At 49.0% G+C, this 15,048-nt stretch overlaps 1 protein-coding gene across 5 annotated transcripts in view; it reads left to right on the top strand.

Moving 5' to 3' along the window:
- Positions 1 to 15,048, top strand: part of Arhgef7 (Rho guanine nucleotide exchange factor 7) — a 113,075-nt gene that overhangs the window by 73,148 nt on the left and 24,879 nt on the right. For all 5 annotated transcript variants that reach the window (XM_090341872.1, XM_090341871.1, XM_090341870.1 and 2 more), the window contains 3 exons: positions 8,485 to 8,579; positions 8,788 to 8,883; positions 12,773 to 12,895. In XM_090341872.1, coding sequence (XP_090197998.1) covers positions 8,485 to 8,579; positions 8,788 to 8,883; positions 12,773 to 12,895 — 314 coding nt within the window. The remainder of the gene's footprint in view (positions 1 to 8,484; positions 8,580 to 8,787; positions 8,884 to 12,772; positions 12,896 to 15,048) is intronic.

Here is a 15,048-nt window from a genome sequence, read left to right as displayed (position 1 = left end):
ATGTCGATTGCATGGAATTGATGTGTGAATTTTTTTATTTTGCCTGGGACTTGAACTCAGCACCTGGACACTGTCCCTGACCTCCTTTGGTTAAGGACTAGTGCTCTACTGCTTGAGCCCCAGTGCTACTTCTGTGTTTTTCTGAGTTGTTTATTAGAGGTAAGAGTCTCAAGACCTTTCTAGCCCAGTCTGCCTTCAAACCAGGATCCTCAGATCTCAGCCTCCTGATTAGCTAGGGTTATAGGTCTGAGCCATTGCCGCCCAGTGTGTCTGAACTGTATACATGATGAAGTCTGGAATTTCTGCATCCTGAAATTTGAAACATAATATAATCAGTTTATGAGCTTAGAATAGCTATGGCAATGATATAATTAATAACTGAGTAGCTGGTAATTATATATGTGTCTGTATATACACATACATCTTCTCTGTACCTAAGCAACTAGGTACAGAAGTAGAATTTTTCTACAGAAGTAGAAAATAATATTCTTCATTTAGAAAATTTAAAATTAAAACAAGTGGTTGGTATAAACTCGATGCACATGTTTGTTGTGACTTTTGTGGATATGTACATTTGTTTTTTATTCATGGTCAGGAGATGCAAAGATTGGTATTTGCATTTTTGACATAATGGCAGCTGGCTCAAGTGAGTCCTTCACTTCTGTGCCTTTATGAGGTGATAAGAAGTGGTAGCAGATTTAGATAGAAGTCTTGCCACATTGCTTCTTACCAAGCCTGTGCCTTATCCGCAGAACCAGCCTTCCCCTAAGCATGGACTGACTTGGTTGCTCCTACATCTTTCCACACAGAAAGTTACTGCAGGAAAAATTTGCTATAGTAGGTCCTGGTAGGGCTCTACGTCCTGTCCAAGGTACTGGGAACCAGGCAGTGAACACAGCCTGTTGTCCATGTGTGCTTAAGAGAATGTGTGGATTTGATGGTTTCTCCTCAGTTCTCCTGCCCTGTCATTAGAGTGTCCTTCCATTTGTGGTTTCTTCCCCTCTCCCCTCCCTTCCCGTTCCCTCCCCTCCCTTTCTCCTTCTCCTCCTCTTCCTCCCGCTCCCTCCCCTTCCCTCCCTCTTTTCTTCTTTTTTTTTTTTTTTTTTTTTTTTTTTTTTTTGCCAGTCCTGGGCTTGAGCTCAGGGTCTAAGCATTGTCCTTGTGCTTTCTCAAGGCTAGAGCTCTACCACTTGAGCCTCAGCACCACTTCCGGCTTTTTCTCTGTATGTGGTACTGAGGAATCAAGCCAGGGCTTTGTGCATGCAAGGCAGACAGGCTTCCGTTAGGCCATACCCCAGGCCCTTTCTTCCTCCCCCCCCCACCCCCACTGTGGGGCTTGAACTCTGGGCCTGAGCTCTTCAGCTCAAGACTAGCACTCTGCCACTTTGAGCCATAGTACCGCTTCTCCTCTTTTCTTGTAAGCAAATCCTTGTGCTTTATACATGGTCGCTCATTAGCAGCCTGTGCTTTTTGTCTTTGAATGGACCAGGTCCTCCTCTTTCTTAGAGACCCGCTACTAGTACTAGGGTTTGGATTCAGGACTCAGTCAGCTACCATTTGAGCCTTTCTCTAGCCTTGCTTTTTGCTAATTGTTTTTGAGACTGAGTCTCATGGACTCTTGTGCTCGGACTGGCTTTGAACTGGGATCCTCTGTATCCCAGCCCTGCATAGCTAGGCCCAAGCTCAGACAGCTAACTGGTAGACAGCTCCGATCTCACAATTTTAAGAGACAGGCTGGCCCGCCTAGCCTGGTGACAGACATCTTTCCCCTCTGGCTCCAAGAAGAGTTGAGATGTCTCACCATTTTGTGTCACCTCTTGTGGGCCATGAAGGGGTCCTTACGTACCATGGGAGCGTGAGGTTTCTTAGTCCTGCGGTGTTCATGTTATTGAATGCATTTCCTCTGCTCCTGAGCACATCCTCTTCTTCCAGTCACGCCCATCGTCGGGGAGGTTTTGAAGCAGGATTGGCCGGCAGTGGTCACAGTGGGAGTGCGTCTTAGGTGTAGGGAGTCACACATCCCTCAGCACGTCCCCTGTGCTCCAGAGCAGCACCAGGCCTCCCCTGCCCTCCCCTCCCCTGCCCTCTCTTCAGTCCTGCATTCTGGGCAGGGTGGAGCCAGACAGCCCAGTGGACTTCTCTGGCTTGTATGTTTTTCATCTTTAGCTTCTCCCTGGTGACTGGGACGTCTGCCTGGTGCCTCCTCCTCCCTGTCCTGTCCAGGTTTTCCTGAGTACTGAAAATGGCGGACTTCCTTGATTCATAGGTAAAAATGGCGAGGGTTCAGCGTTCAGTGTTTGGTGAGTGAAGCGTGGAGCCACTTCATCGGGTGACACCCTCTGAGAGGTTCTCTTGGGTGATGGCCCTGAAGAAGAGGTTTTGGATGGAGTTGCCTCTGGGATGGGAGGCTGGCTAGGTGGTTGGTAGGTTTTCGGCTCAGGAAAACACCTTGTGTGACAGGAAGAAGCGGTCTGATGAGCTTGTTCATGCTGGGAAGTAAGTGGTAAAGCCAGGGCACGAACCCAGGATTGGCTGGTTCCCGCACCCGCCTCGTCCTGCAGCCAGGTACCATTGCACACGGGGTGTTGATGTGTGCCACCTGCGGTGGGGGGCCTGGAGCTCTTCTGTCACTGCACGGGCCAGGCAAGTGCTCCACAATGGAGCTGTTGTTCATGAGCACACAGAACACGTTTGCCACGGAGGCCAAGGATGTGGAGTGTCCCTTCAAGGACGTTACTTGTCGAGTGAGGCATTGGTGTCAGGCACTCTGCTTTGGGTTCTTAGAGGCTGACAGAGTTGGGGTGTATGGTATGTGGGGTGTAGCTGCCAAGGCTGCCCGTGGTGCAGCGAGGCCCCATTGTGTGAGTGGACAGTCTCTCTGCCTTGTGACTTGAGGGCCGCCCACGCTCTCGGATCCTGCTGTCTGGCTTGTCAGCACTGCGGGTCGTGAAGGCTGTTCTCTGCCTAGGCCCTGCCCCCTCTCCTCTCTGTGGGTTCCCATCTGTGGAGGGAGGGAGCCCTGGCATCCAGGCTGTGCAGTCGTATGGGGTCGTGCAGCAGCCATCATGCACCGCAGGCACCAAAGGGAGGAGAGGTGATGGCAGGTGCATTTGTTTCCGGAAGGGCAACAAGGCTGGCAGGGCCCAGAGGGCGGAGCCTCCCGAGCTGTGGAGCTACGTCTTGGCTGTCTGTGCTTGTGTGTGTGTGTGTGCATGTGTGTGCACGTGCATGTGTGCATGTCCAAAAAGTCATGTACCGTGTGTGGTCTGGTGGGAAATGATGCAGAAGTGGTCGTGAGCTCCAGCTTGAAGCCAGCGGGTCAGACGACTGGTGAGTGTACAGGGTAGTGGGTGTGGTGGCTTGGCGCTGCCGGAGCTTTGTCGTGTGCACACTGGGCTTGGTGCTAGGGACGGAGGAAACCTCACCTCACCCCTGTGATGCTTTCTAGTGAGTTTTCTCCCTGTCCTGCATGAAGATGTTGTGGTGTCTGGGGAAATCGGTCCGGTGTGTTTTCACATAGGTGCTATGTGCAATATGACCCTTTTTATTTTCTGTGGAATACTGCCAAAGAACTTTCTGTAATGGCTGCCACAGATTGTGGGTTGGTGCTTGTATCTCCCGTTTTGAAGGATCAGGTCTGGCTTGAAGTGTTTGTGGTGCTCTGTTCTCCAGGCCTCTGACACTGGTGTCTAGTGCTTATATTCTAGAAGGAGAGCATTGTTCTCATAAGCCCAGCACCCAGATTTCCCCTCTCCATGCTGGCTCCCACCCCCGCCCTAGCCATCCTGTCTGTGAATTGACCCATTCAAGGGCAAGACCAGAGTTCAGTGTGACCTGTGACCACCCCAGGCGGTCAGTCCACTGGGCAGCTGTTCAGGAGCTCCCTCTTCCTGGTGACTAACTGCCTTCTCCACTGCTCGCTGAGACTGACAGAAGCCTAAACATGTCCACATGTGAAGCTGGGGTTGAGGGTTACTCACCAGTGACTTCAGGTGGAAGGAAGCTGGACCTTTTTGGTGTGTTTATCACTCCTGTACATAGTCTTCCTTTGATTAGTTCAGATTTCTCCCTCCCTCCTTCCTTCTATTCTCCCTCCCTCCCACCCCTCTCCTTTTCCTTCTCCCCCTCCCCCTTCCTCCCTCTGTACTGGGGCTTGGTCTTATGCTTTCTTGGCTTACTTGCTTATTTGAAATTAATCCTTGAGTCACGCCTCCGGCACTGCTGATGGTTTTGTAGACTTTTTAACTTTTCCACTGGGCTGGCCTCAAACCATGATCCTTTGTGTCTCAGCTTCCTGAATAGCTAGTATTACAGGTATGAGTGCCAGTCCTAGGCTTAAGGTCAGGGCCTGAGCACTGTCGTTGGACTTTCTCAAGGCTAGAGCTCTACCACTTGAGCCTCAGCACCACTTCTGGCTTTTTTTTTTCTTTCTATGTTACCTGGTACCGAGGAATTGAACCCCGGGTCTTTGTGCATGCTAGGCAAGCACTCTACCACTAGGCCGAACTCCCGGCCCCTGGTTTGTTGGTTTTGAGATACACATGGCCCATCTTAGTTTGTGGATGGATGGAAAGGGGTCCTAGTAGGTCTCTCACTTGTGCATGAGTGCTCAGAGTTGTCCTCTGGGGTGGGTGGTGGCAGAAGAAAGGCTACGTTCACGATTTTTTGCTTACTGGCTGTTTGATTTGGGGTAGGTTAATCCCTAAAGCTCTGAGGATTCGAGAATCCCACATGCAGAGCGTCTTCTCAGTGCCAGGAAACATGTCAGGAGTGTGTGCGCCATGCAGGGTTACAGTGCTTGAGAAGCCCGTCTGCTAGCATTTGCACTCAGCTCTGTTAGAAACCAATTCCTTCCCATCCTGCTGAGAGGTGTATTGATTATAATCGGCAATCACCAATGGAAGGCTGTTTGTTTTAGCCCAGCTATTTTGTACCTTATTTGCCAGAGTGTAACTAATTGTGACAAAGTTTACAACACTTAATGTAGAGTATCAGGAAACATTTTAATTATAATACTAATATATAATTATTCTGCTGTCATTAGACAAATTAATGTGTAAAGATTGTTTGCTTCATAAACCTTCGTTTTTTTCAGTGGGGGCCAGGAGTTTGGCCTAGTGGTAGAGTGCTTGCCTAGCATGCATGAAGCCCTGGGTTTGGTTACTCAGTGCCACATACTGAAAAAACAGGAAGTAGCACTGTGACTTAAGTGGTAGAGTGCTAGCCTTGCACAAAAGAAGCCCAGGGACAGTGCCCAAGCCCTGAGTTCAAGCCTCAGAACTGGCAAAAAAACCCCCAAATAAATGAATAAATAAAATAAAATTTAAAAATAAAAGAGAAAATGCATAGTTTTTTTAAAAAAAATTCTAAACAAAAAATGGTCATTATTGAGTAGTTGTCCTCCTCTATTTTTCCCTCTCTAGTCCCCACCCCAAAGTTACATAGTTGACTTTTTACATACTGTGCACAGAATACAATGACTACACTTACTCCCCTTCCTTCCCTGTGACCTCCTTTTGCCCCATAGCTAAAACACATTTCTTGGTATCTGTTTTGATGACTGTACTTGAGTTGTTCACAGGTGTTGCACCTTGGACTGCTCCTTTCAGTGGACTCTCCTTTTGTCAGTTTGTGTGGAGTCCTGCCCATGTATCGTGCCTAGTTACATTTTAGATCTGGCTTCCATAGGTGAGGGAAAACATGCACTGTTTGTCTCTCTGAGCTTGGCTTACCTCACTTCACATGATTTATTCTAGGTCCATCCATTTCCCTGCATATGGTGTAGTCTTAGTCTTTCTAACTAGTTAGTAAGATTCATTTTGTCCCATCTACCGTGTTTTATCAGTCCTCTCATGGGTTGTAGGGTAATTGTGTGGCGGTGGACTGTTTCCATGCATTGGGTATTGGTGGTAGTGCAGCAGTGGTGTCCTGCAGGATGTTCTGGGAAGATGCCCACGAGTGTGGTATGGCTAGATCTCAGGGAAGTTCTATGCTCTCTCCAAACCTTCCAGAATGGTTGTACTAATTTGCATTCCTACCAGTAGGGCTATGGGATTTTCCCCCTACTTCTTGCCAACATTTGTTGTTTGAATTCACATTGTTGGCCGGACTAACTGGGATGAGATAGAATGTTGGAGTTGTTTTGATTTGCATATCCTCGCAGGGATGATAAACATTTCACTACCACCACCACCACCACCACCTCCTCCTCCTCCTCCTCCTCCTCCTCCTTCTCCTCCTCCTCCTCCTCCTCCTCCTTCTCCTCCTCCTCCTCCTTCTCCTCCTTCTCCTCCTTCTCCTCCTTCTCCTCCTTCTCCTCCTTCTTCTCTTCCTCCTCCTGTTATTCCTCCTCCTCCTCCTCCTCCTCCTCTTCCTCCTCTTCCTCTTCTTCCTCTTCTTCCTCTTCCTCTGTCTCTATTTGGCACCTTTGCCCATTTACTGATTGGGTTAACTGGGGGAGGGGGACATTATTCTTAGAGCCCCTTGTATAATTTAGATATTAGGCACTTATCAGATATATAGCTGGTAAAGATCTTCTCCCAGTCTGTTGGCTGGCTTTTTGGTTTAGTAACTATGTCCTTGGCTGTGCAAAAACATTTTAGTTTGAAGCAATCCCTTTTGTCAAGTCTCTTTCCTATCTCCTGAGCCCCTGTGGGACTCTTCAAAAAGCTCCTGCCTATGCCTTTAAGTTATAATGTTTCACCTACTCCATCGTGAAGTAGTTTCAAAGTTTCAAGGTCTAAATTTGAGGTCTTTTACCCCTCAGAATTTATATTGGTGCTTGGTGACAATCAGGGATCCAGTTTTAGTTTTCTATATATGGACGTCCAGTTTGTCCCATTATTGGAGAGGCTGCCGTTTTTCCAATGTATGTTTTCACCTCTCGTTAAATATCAGATAACTAAGGATATGGCTTTATTTCTGGGTCTTCTAGTCTATTCCATTGGTCCTCAGGACTGTTTCTGTTACCATTGCTCTGTAGTAGAGTTTGAGGTCTGGGATGGTAATACCACCAAGGTTGTTTTGTTTTGTTTTCCTTTCCTGAAACTGCTTTGGCTGTATGGTCTTCTGTTGTTCTGTATATATTGTTGGATTGTGTTCTCCGCCTTGTTGAAGGCCGTTGGGATGTGGATGGGAATTGCATTGAGTTTGTAGTTCGCCTTTGTCTGGACGGCCCTTGTCACCACATTAATTCTGCCTACGCATGAACATGGAGTGTTTCCAGTTCTTGATGTCACTTCAATTTCTTCAGGTTTTTTATGGTTTTCACTATGGAAGTCTTTTACTTTTTTAATTAGGTACTCCTAAATTTTTTTTTTTTTTTTGCGGCTACTGCAGATTGAATTATTTTCTGATTTCCCTCTCTGTCTGCACATTGTTGGTATGCTGATTTTTGTGGGTTGAGTTTGTGTCCTGCTACTTTGTCAGTTATTGGTCAGCTCTAGGGGCTTGGGGATAGGAGTCTCTAGGGTCCTTTTAAGCTGTAGGGGCATATCATCTGCAAATAGGAACAGTATAGTTTGACATCTTCTTTCCCTGATGTTTTTCTCTTGCCTTCTGGCTCTGGGTAGAAATTCCACATCAATGTTTTATGCAAAAGAAGCCATCACAAAGTATATAACCTACCAGTTAAATTCAAAGACAGAAATCAGGTAACTGGTTGGACAGGCGAAAGGAGGCAGGGTTAAATTTCTGTTGCTTGGTTTCTGTCTTAGAGAATTATTAGTGCTTCAGTGTTGTTGGACTATGGATGGTTCCTATCTTAAGTTTTTTTTAATCTAAATAAACTTGGCAGTTGGGCAACAGTGGCTTATGCCTATACCCTAGTAACTGGAGGCTAGGACCTGGGATTGCAGTTCAAAGACGGCCCAGGCAGGAAAGTCTGTGAACACTTACCCCATTAACCACCAGAAAACTGGAAGTACTACTTTAGCTTAAAGTAGTAGAGTGCTCGCCTTGAGCAGAAAAGCTTAGCGACAGCGCCTAGGCCCTGAGTGATACCCCCAACCTCTCCCCCCAAAATAAATACTTGGGGGCCGGGAGTGTGGCCTAGTGGTTAAAGTGCTTGCCTAGCATGCATGAAGGACCCGGGTTCAATTCCTTGGTCCCACATACATAGAAAAAAAGCTGGAAGTGGTGCTGAAGCTCAAGTGGTAGAGTTCTAGTCTTGAGAAAGTCCAAGGACAGTGCTCAGGCCCTGAGCTCAAGGCCAGGACTGGCAAAAAAAAAAAAAAAAGGCCAAAATAAATACTTGTCCTTGCTTGTCTGAGAATTTTACTCTTAACGCACACATATGTGAGCTATATGGATGCCGTCTGTGAGTCAGCATTAGTGAGAATTTATCACCCAGGCATATTAACTGATGAGCATTACACACATTTATGTTCTGTAGTAGCAACAAAACACAAATGGCATGGCAAGGATGCACTTGTCCAGGTTTATATAGCACTTGAAATGTCAGCTAACACCCATCCTTCATTGTAGGTGCTACAGAATATCCTCGAAACAGAAAATGAGTATTCTAAGGAGCTGCAGACCGTGCTGTCCTCCTACCTGCGGCCCCTGCAGACCAGCGAGAAGTAAGTGGGTGACAGATGGCGCTGACGGAGCGAGTCTTCACCTTGGCTGCCTCTGGTACTTTGAGAGGACGCAGGACGAGCTCTTTGGGCCAGCTACTTACACGTAGTGATGTTTGGTGGATTAAGAATCTAGTAGGAGTTTGGGAATGGGCAATGGGGATAGAAACCAGACCACTTACATTTTTAATGTTATTTTTCTTGGCTCTAGGTTAAGTTCGACAAACACTTCATATTTAATGGGAAACCTAGAGGAGATATGTTCTTTCCAACAAACACTTGTTCAGTCTTTGGAAGAATGCACCAAGTAAGTAACGTCCTGAAAAAGGATCACGTTGGGCACCATCTTAGAATTTACATTTACGTAAGGTTATTTAAAATCTTGTGGGTAGATAAGCTTTGGTGGTAAAATCTGCCTTTGAGACCATGCAGTTTCAGTAGTAGTGGAAAAGCTTCACAAGAGTGGTAATGGAGAGGTGGGAGGTGAGGCTGGCTGGAGATGACAGGTGCTTTCCCCAGCATTGCACCGGGCTATGTGTGCTGACGGCAGGGAGCTGAGCCAACGTGAGCGACCTCCCCCATGGGACACTGGGGCGGTTAGAATGCCATTTCACTTTCGGAAAGCTTATAAATAAATAACTGTACAGTTTTAAATTTTAACTGAAAAATTTTGATGCATTCCAAATCCTGTCCTCTATTCTGTACACATATTAACTCACTTGCTCCTTTAAGTTAATAACTCCATGAGGGAGGTTTTTGAAGAAAGTGAGGACGCTAAGAAGTGGAGCCATTTGCCCACAGCCATGGGAGCTAACGGAGTCTGAGGAGAGCCAGAGGGCCTCACTCCACGCAGTGGGGAGGACTGGTGCATGCTCAGAACATGTCCGTAGTGTGTGTTCCCTCTTTTGCTTGGCACCTAGTCTGCCAGTGCACTCTGTTTGGGGCCCAGCTGCTCCTCCCTCTTGTCTTCCACTTACCTGAGTCCTGTAGCTGGGGCCCAGCTCTGACTTGTACACGAGCCACCTGCTCAAGTTGAGAACAGGCCCTGGCTTCACTGACAGTGGTGGGGTAGGCAGCAGTGACACCCAGGATAATACCAGCATGCAGTTTTCCTTGACCCAACTTACTGGAGGTCTACTAGATTGTGATCGAATGAGTTTTTCTTTAAAAAGTTATTCTTTCAAGCTGGTGTGGTGGTTCATGCCTGTAATCCTAGTTACTTAGGAGGCGGAGATCTAAGGATCATGGTTCAAAGCCAGCCTGGGCACTAAAAAGTCTGTGAGGCTCTTTATCTCCAATTAAACTGGAAGTGGTGCTGTGGCTAGGTGTAGGGTGGTACCCTTGAGCTGAAGAGCTCAGAGACAGTGCTCAGGCCAAGTTCAAGTCCCATGAATCTCAGCCTCTCGAGGCCCACAGGCCTTTCTCACTCACTACTCCTGTGATGAAGTGTCCTTCTACCCTGCTCTCCCCTGTTCCTTTCCGCTGATCTTCTTACTGAATTCTTGCTTAGCCAGTTAGCAGCATGATTTTACATGTGATCTCAAGATCTTAGTGTGATGGAAATAATACACTTACTATAATTGTTAATGAGTTCAACATTACATAAGGATTTAGTTAAGCTTAAGATTCACATAAATGCATTTTTATAAGCAATTTGGACCAGGCTTCTGTAGGACTTGCATAACCTAAAGTAGGAGATGGAGTTTATTTTGCTGGAAAGCTCTCTGTTTGGAACGTCCACATAGCGTATACAAGGTGGTGTCATGAGCTCTCAGTCTGGCCTGGACCAGAGCATCCTGCCCCTGCAGTATGCCCCTGTGACTTAGCAAGAACCACAAGACAGCTGCAGCCCCAGGTGACCCAGGGCTGTGAGGTTCGTGGAAGGTGTGGCTGCAAAGTGTTGGTGGTCATGTGGCTTTGGAGCCTTGACATGTACCACATACCTCACCTGGACATTATGATGTGTGTGTCTATTACTTCATAGAAAAGAAATGATTTTAGACCATGTTTACAGATCTGGGCTGTTTTGAGTCTCAAACATGGAGGAAGTGATGACTGCAGATGGGCTGCATAATTCACAATGCCTATTACAGGCTGTGATTGAGATACCAATGTACCCAGGGTCTGGGGAGACCACTCAGGGAGAGTCCTCATATGGAGAACCCAAGGTGCAGCCATAACTCTGCTCCCTCCCTGATAGGCTTGACATTGCTCTCCTTGTTTCTGGCTTTGGTTGCAGCACTTGCCAGCAAAGTGCCATGCAAGGAGCCATGCAGCCTTGATGGCTATGCTATGGCCTTGCTACATACAAGTGTGCATATGGCCGTTGCGAGGTCTTGTCTCTGCTCATCACCGTTTCTGCCCTGAGCTGGGCCAAGTGGGTCTTTGAACCATGTTCATGGTTCACACCGTGGACTGTGCTCGTGTTTTCCCTCTCTCCCCTTTCAGAGGTGGAGATTGCCCTCCTGCCCACGTGCGGGGGGCACTGTCTAGCACCAGCAGCTCTTTTCTGAAGGCGAGCTCCTGCCCCCAGCAAACAAGGACAGACTATGAAGTAGGAAGGAAGACCAGCTCTGGCAGATAGATGCAGTTGAGAGCCAGGAGAGTGGAGCGGAAGGGCCCAGAGCTGCGTCCCCACCGCTGTCAGGGAGTGGCGGGTGGTGTACCACTCCCTGTGTGTCATTGGGTTGGTGAGCGCCTGGTAAGCAGAGAGCACGGAGTAACGCTAGAGGAGGCGAGTATCGTCATTTTAGTGCTCCATGTCTCAGATATGACCTTTTCCTAATGTTTCCAACTGCTCATTTCCTCTGGACTATATCTTTGTCCGGCCCCTTCCCTGCAGCCTTGGGGTAGAAAATGTCTCTGATTAAGGACCCCTTGGTGGCAGTGGAATCTGGAGAGTTCGTTCCTGAGATCCCTACTTCAGGTGGGCAGCAATTAGGAGTTTGTAGTGCAGTTGTCACCTGGAGGTACCTCCAGATTCATAAATTAATTACCCGCCAGGTGGTAGAGCTAGAATTTACCACCTGATGAGGTTCTGAGAGTGCAACCTGCATTCTGGGAACAGTGCCCTTCAGAAGAGGAGCCAAGGAGCCTCTGTTCTGGGGCACCATGTGATTCACTGTCTTGGGAGGAGAGAGGCCTACCTCACGACCTCAGCCCCACGCCAGCCTCCAGAACTGGGAATGGCAATCTGTTTATAAACCTCCTAGCCCCAGGAGTTCTGTTACGACAGCAGGCAGGACCGAGAGGGTACACCAGAGGGACTGCAGAGAAGTGGCATTCCTTGGTGGTGGCAGGCCATTCATTGTCCTGGGTCTGCATACTCCTTCCTGTGGGACCCTGCTCTGTTCCTCTGTTGGTGTGGCTTCCAGGTCTTGGTGGCACACATCCTGTGTTGATGTTTGGGGCAGGCTTGTGTCCAAATGGCCTGCAGGAGAAATAGGACTGTGCCCACTGTGTGTGTGTTGGCTCACTGTGGGTGGCTGAGCCAGATGTGGGCTCAGGTGGTGGGAGCCTCAAACTGCAAAGTGCTGTTTCTCCTCCTGAGCGCTCAGTGTTGATTTAAGACACCGTGCCAGTCTTGGAGCACTTTCCGTCTGGAGGGCCTGCCCTGGACTCTGTTGAGCTTTGTGGTCCTGCCTCTGCCGTCCTTTGCTTAGTTGTTTTCTGTATGGCGAACTTCTGCCTTGACGTGGGATGGATGATACTGACCATCTGAAGGCACATGGGAAGTGCCGGCCGCAGGTGGAGATGGGGGAAGGTTCTAGTTTTCCTCGGAGTCAGTCCCCGGTGTGATGTTTGGTCTCCCGCTCTGGGTTAAATAACCCTTCCTGTCCCGGTGCTGGGACTCTGGAAGCCTGTGGGCTCTTGTTCCTGTGTGGCGGTGCCTTTAGAGTCCTTAGGACTCTGCCTGTTCCATGGCACTGTCGGTCGCTTAGAATGTCTATTAGGTTTGCGCTTGTGCCAGCCTTGCTTGACTCGAGCAGATGATGGTCGCTCGTGAGTGTTCTCCTCACGCAGGTCTAGGCGTTGCATCAGGCTTTTCTCACCAAGAACTTGGACTTGGGCCTGTTGGTCCTTGAGTTGTCTGCCCCATAGGAGAGCCGCCTGTGGAAGGCCCTCGTCCTGCTGGGAGGGGACAGAGCAGGAGGGGTTGTGGTGTGCTGACATGTCTCCTCTGTCCATGTTCCCAGGTCCCCTGAGGCTCAGCAGAGAGTCGGAGGCTGCTTCCTGAGCCTAATGCCACAGATGAGGACTCTGTACCTCGCCTACTGTGCCAATCACCCATCTGCCGTCAGCGTCCTCACTGAGCACAGGTTTGTCTGCGCAGACATCGGAGCGCCAGAGTGGGGACAGCTCTCAGCTGCTGGATGCCTCTGGACTCTAGTACTGGTGATACTAGTTAAATTAGCATTATTTTAATTTCACTTCAAAATTAATATTTGAGACCGTGTAGTAAGAATCCCGAGATGCTGGTGGTGTGTTTGTTACAGAAAGGGCCCTTTCAAAGTTTTCCCCTAGAGTTAGGAAGGGAGGAGTGCCCCATCTCTAAGGAGGACTTGGTCCTGTAGTGGGGAGTATTGAACTGGAGACCTTAGCTTGAGCTTTTCAACCCAAGGCAAGATTGAAGCACTTGAAGCCCGGTGGACAGCTGTTCCTGTCCTGATTTGGTAGAAGAAGTCGTGGGCTGTCCCAGGTGCAGAGGGAGTGGCATCACTGGGGGTGCTGACCTTGGAGATGGGCACACTCCTGGCACGCTCGGAGGCTTCCTTCCTGCTTCTGGAGCAGCTGTTTTGTACTGGGGCTTGAATTCGGCTTACGAGCTGGTTCTGCTTTTTTGCTAAAGGCTGTTCTTTACTGTTTGAATCACACCTCTACTTCTGAGTTCATTTCAGATGAGTCACGTGGATTTTCTTGTCAGGGCTGGATTCAAACTGTGATCTTCAGATCTTACCCTTCTGAGAAGCTAGGATTACAAGCATGAGCCACCAGTGCAATGTCAGTTTTATTAGAATTTTAGAAGGAATCGTATGTTTTATTCTAAAAACTGTTTCAAAGTTTTTGAAACCTACCAGTGAGAAAAGCAGTCACTAAGCATCAAGGTGTGTGTTATTGTGCTTCCATTTTAAACGTGACAGTAAACAAAGGACAGCAGGCAATAACTTTGCTAGGCGGCTTGCCATTCTCAACCCGGGACCTCGCAGACTGCGCAGCACAGGACCAGCTCTTTCTGCAAGTCCTGCCCATGGCCCCCGTCCACACTGGGTGTCAGGCAGGCGTAGCAGAAGGCTCATGGATTATCTCAAGAACGCAGTTGCTGCTCCGTCAGTGTGCTCATGTATGCAGTGAGCAGTTTCCTCACCCCATTTGATTCTGCAGCCCCGAAGTGAAGTGGTGATGAGGGGCACGGGCTAAGGCACCGGGAGTTGTGGAGGCCGCAGTGGGGCAGCGGAAACCGCCAGCCAACCGCCCAGCTGCTTGGGGCTTGCTCCTCCCTCCCTGGGCGCCTGCCCTTGCCACTCACTGCGTGAACTCACAGGAACTCACAGATAGGTGAAATCTCCACAAAAGGGAAAGCAAGCGTTGTTAGTGTCTCCTCCAAATACTTGAGAATTATTGAGGCAGTGACGAGGGAGCTGCATCAAAAGCAAATGAGATGCTACAACAAGTTGTAAACATGTTCACATTTTGTCCCCCTGGTCCTCTAGGGTAATGTGGAGTATAGAAAGAGGACTTGAACATGGGACAGAGCCGCCGGAGTGTTCGAGTCCTGAACCTCAGGAGGGTGTGTGTGTGTGTGTGTGTGTGCAGCTGTCACCCAGCGACTGTGCAGATCATGTCTGAAGGTGTGCACGGGCTTTATTAACACACCAGAAGGGAGAGCAGATTTGGTTTTGAGTGGGACTCACAGGGCCTCCTGTGCCTGGTTCTGGAGTTGATGTGGTGAGCAGGGGTTGAGTAAAGCATTCTCCTCATAGGGAGGGCTGGCCTGCATTAGCTCACGTCCGCGCGTGTACCCAGTGAAACCATCACTCTCTGTGGTCTGATGCATTGCCTACATTCTTGAGCCTGGTGAGCTACTGCACCAGGGCTTGGAGGAGTGGGCGCCAGGGAGGGCTGGCATTGGACTCGCAGCTCCTGGCAAGGCCAGGACAGGGGAGCTTGACCGTCACCTTAGGGTCTCTGGGTTGTTTAATCTGGTCTTATGGAGAAGATTAGGCTTAGGAAAATTCTTCCTTGGGTTAGGAGACATGGGTGGCATTTACATGAGGCGTCACTTCCTGATGGAGGCTCTCCTAGGTGGGGCATGCTTCCTGAGCTGTTGTCTTTCTCTCTTCCCTGGCCCTGGAGTGGTGCCCAGCCTGGGGCCAGCCATGCAGGCCCCATGGCACCTGCAGGTGGCTGTTCGTGTGTGTGTGTGTGTGTGTGTGTGTGTGTGTGTGTGGCGAGGGACGGATTTCAGTCCCCA

The sequence above is a fragment of the Megascapheus bottae genome, chromosome 11 (genome assembly GCF_031878675.1).
Source record: "Megascapheus bottae isolate mThoBot1 chromosome 11, mThoBot2.hap1, whole genome shotgun sequence".
Classification (NCBI taxonomy): Eukaryota; Metazoa; Chordata; class Mammalia; order Rodentia; family Geomyidae; genus Megascapheus; species Megascapheus bottae.
This window is presented reverse-complemented; position numbering and strand designations above follow the sequence as displayed.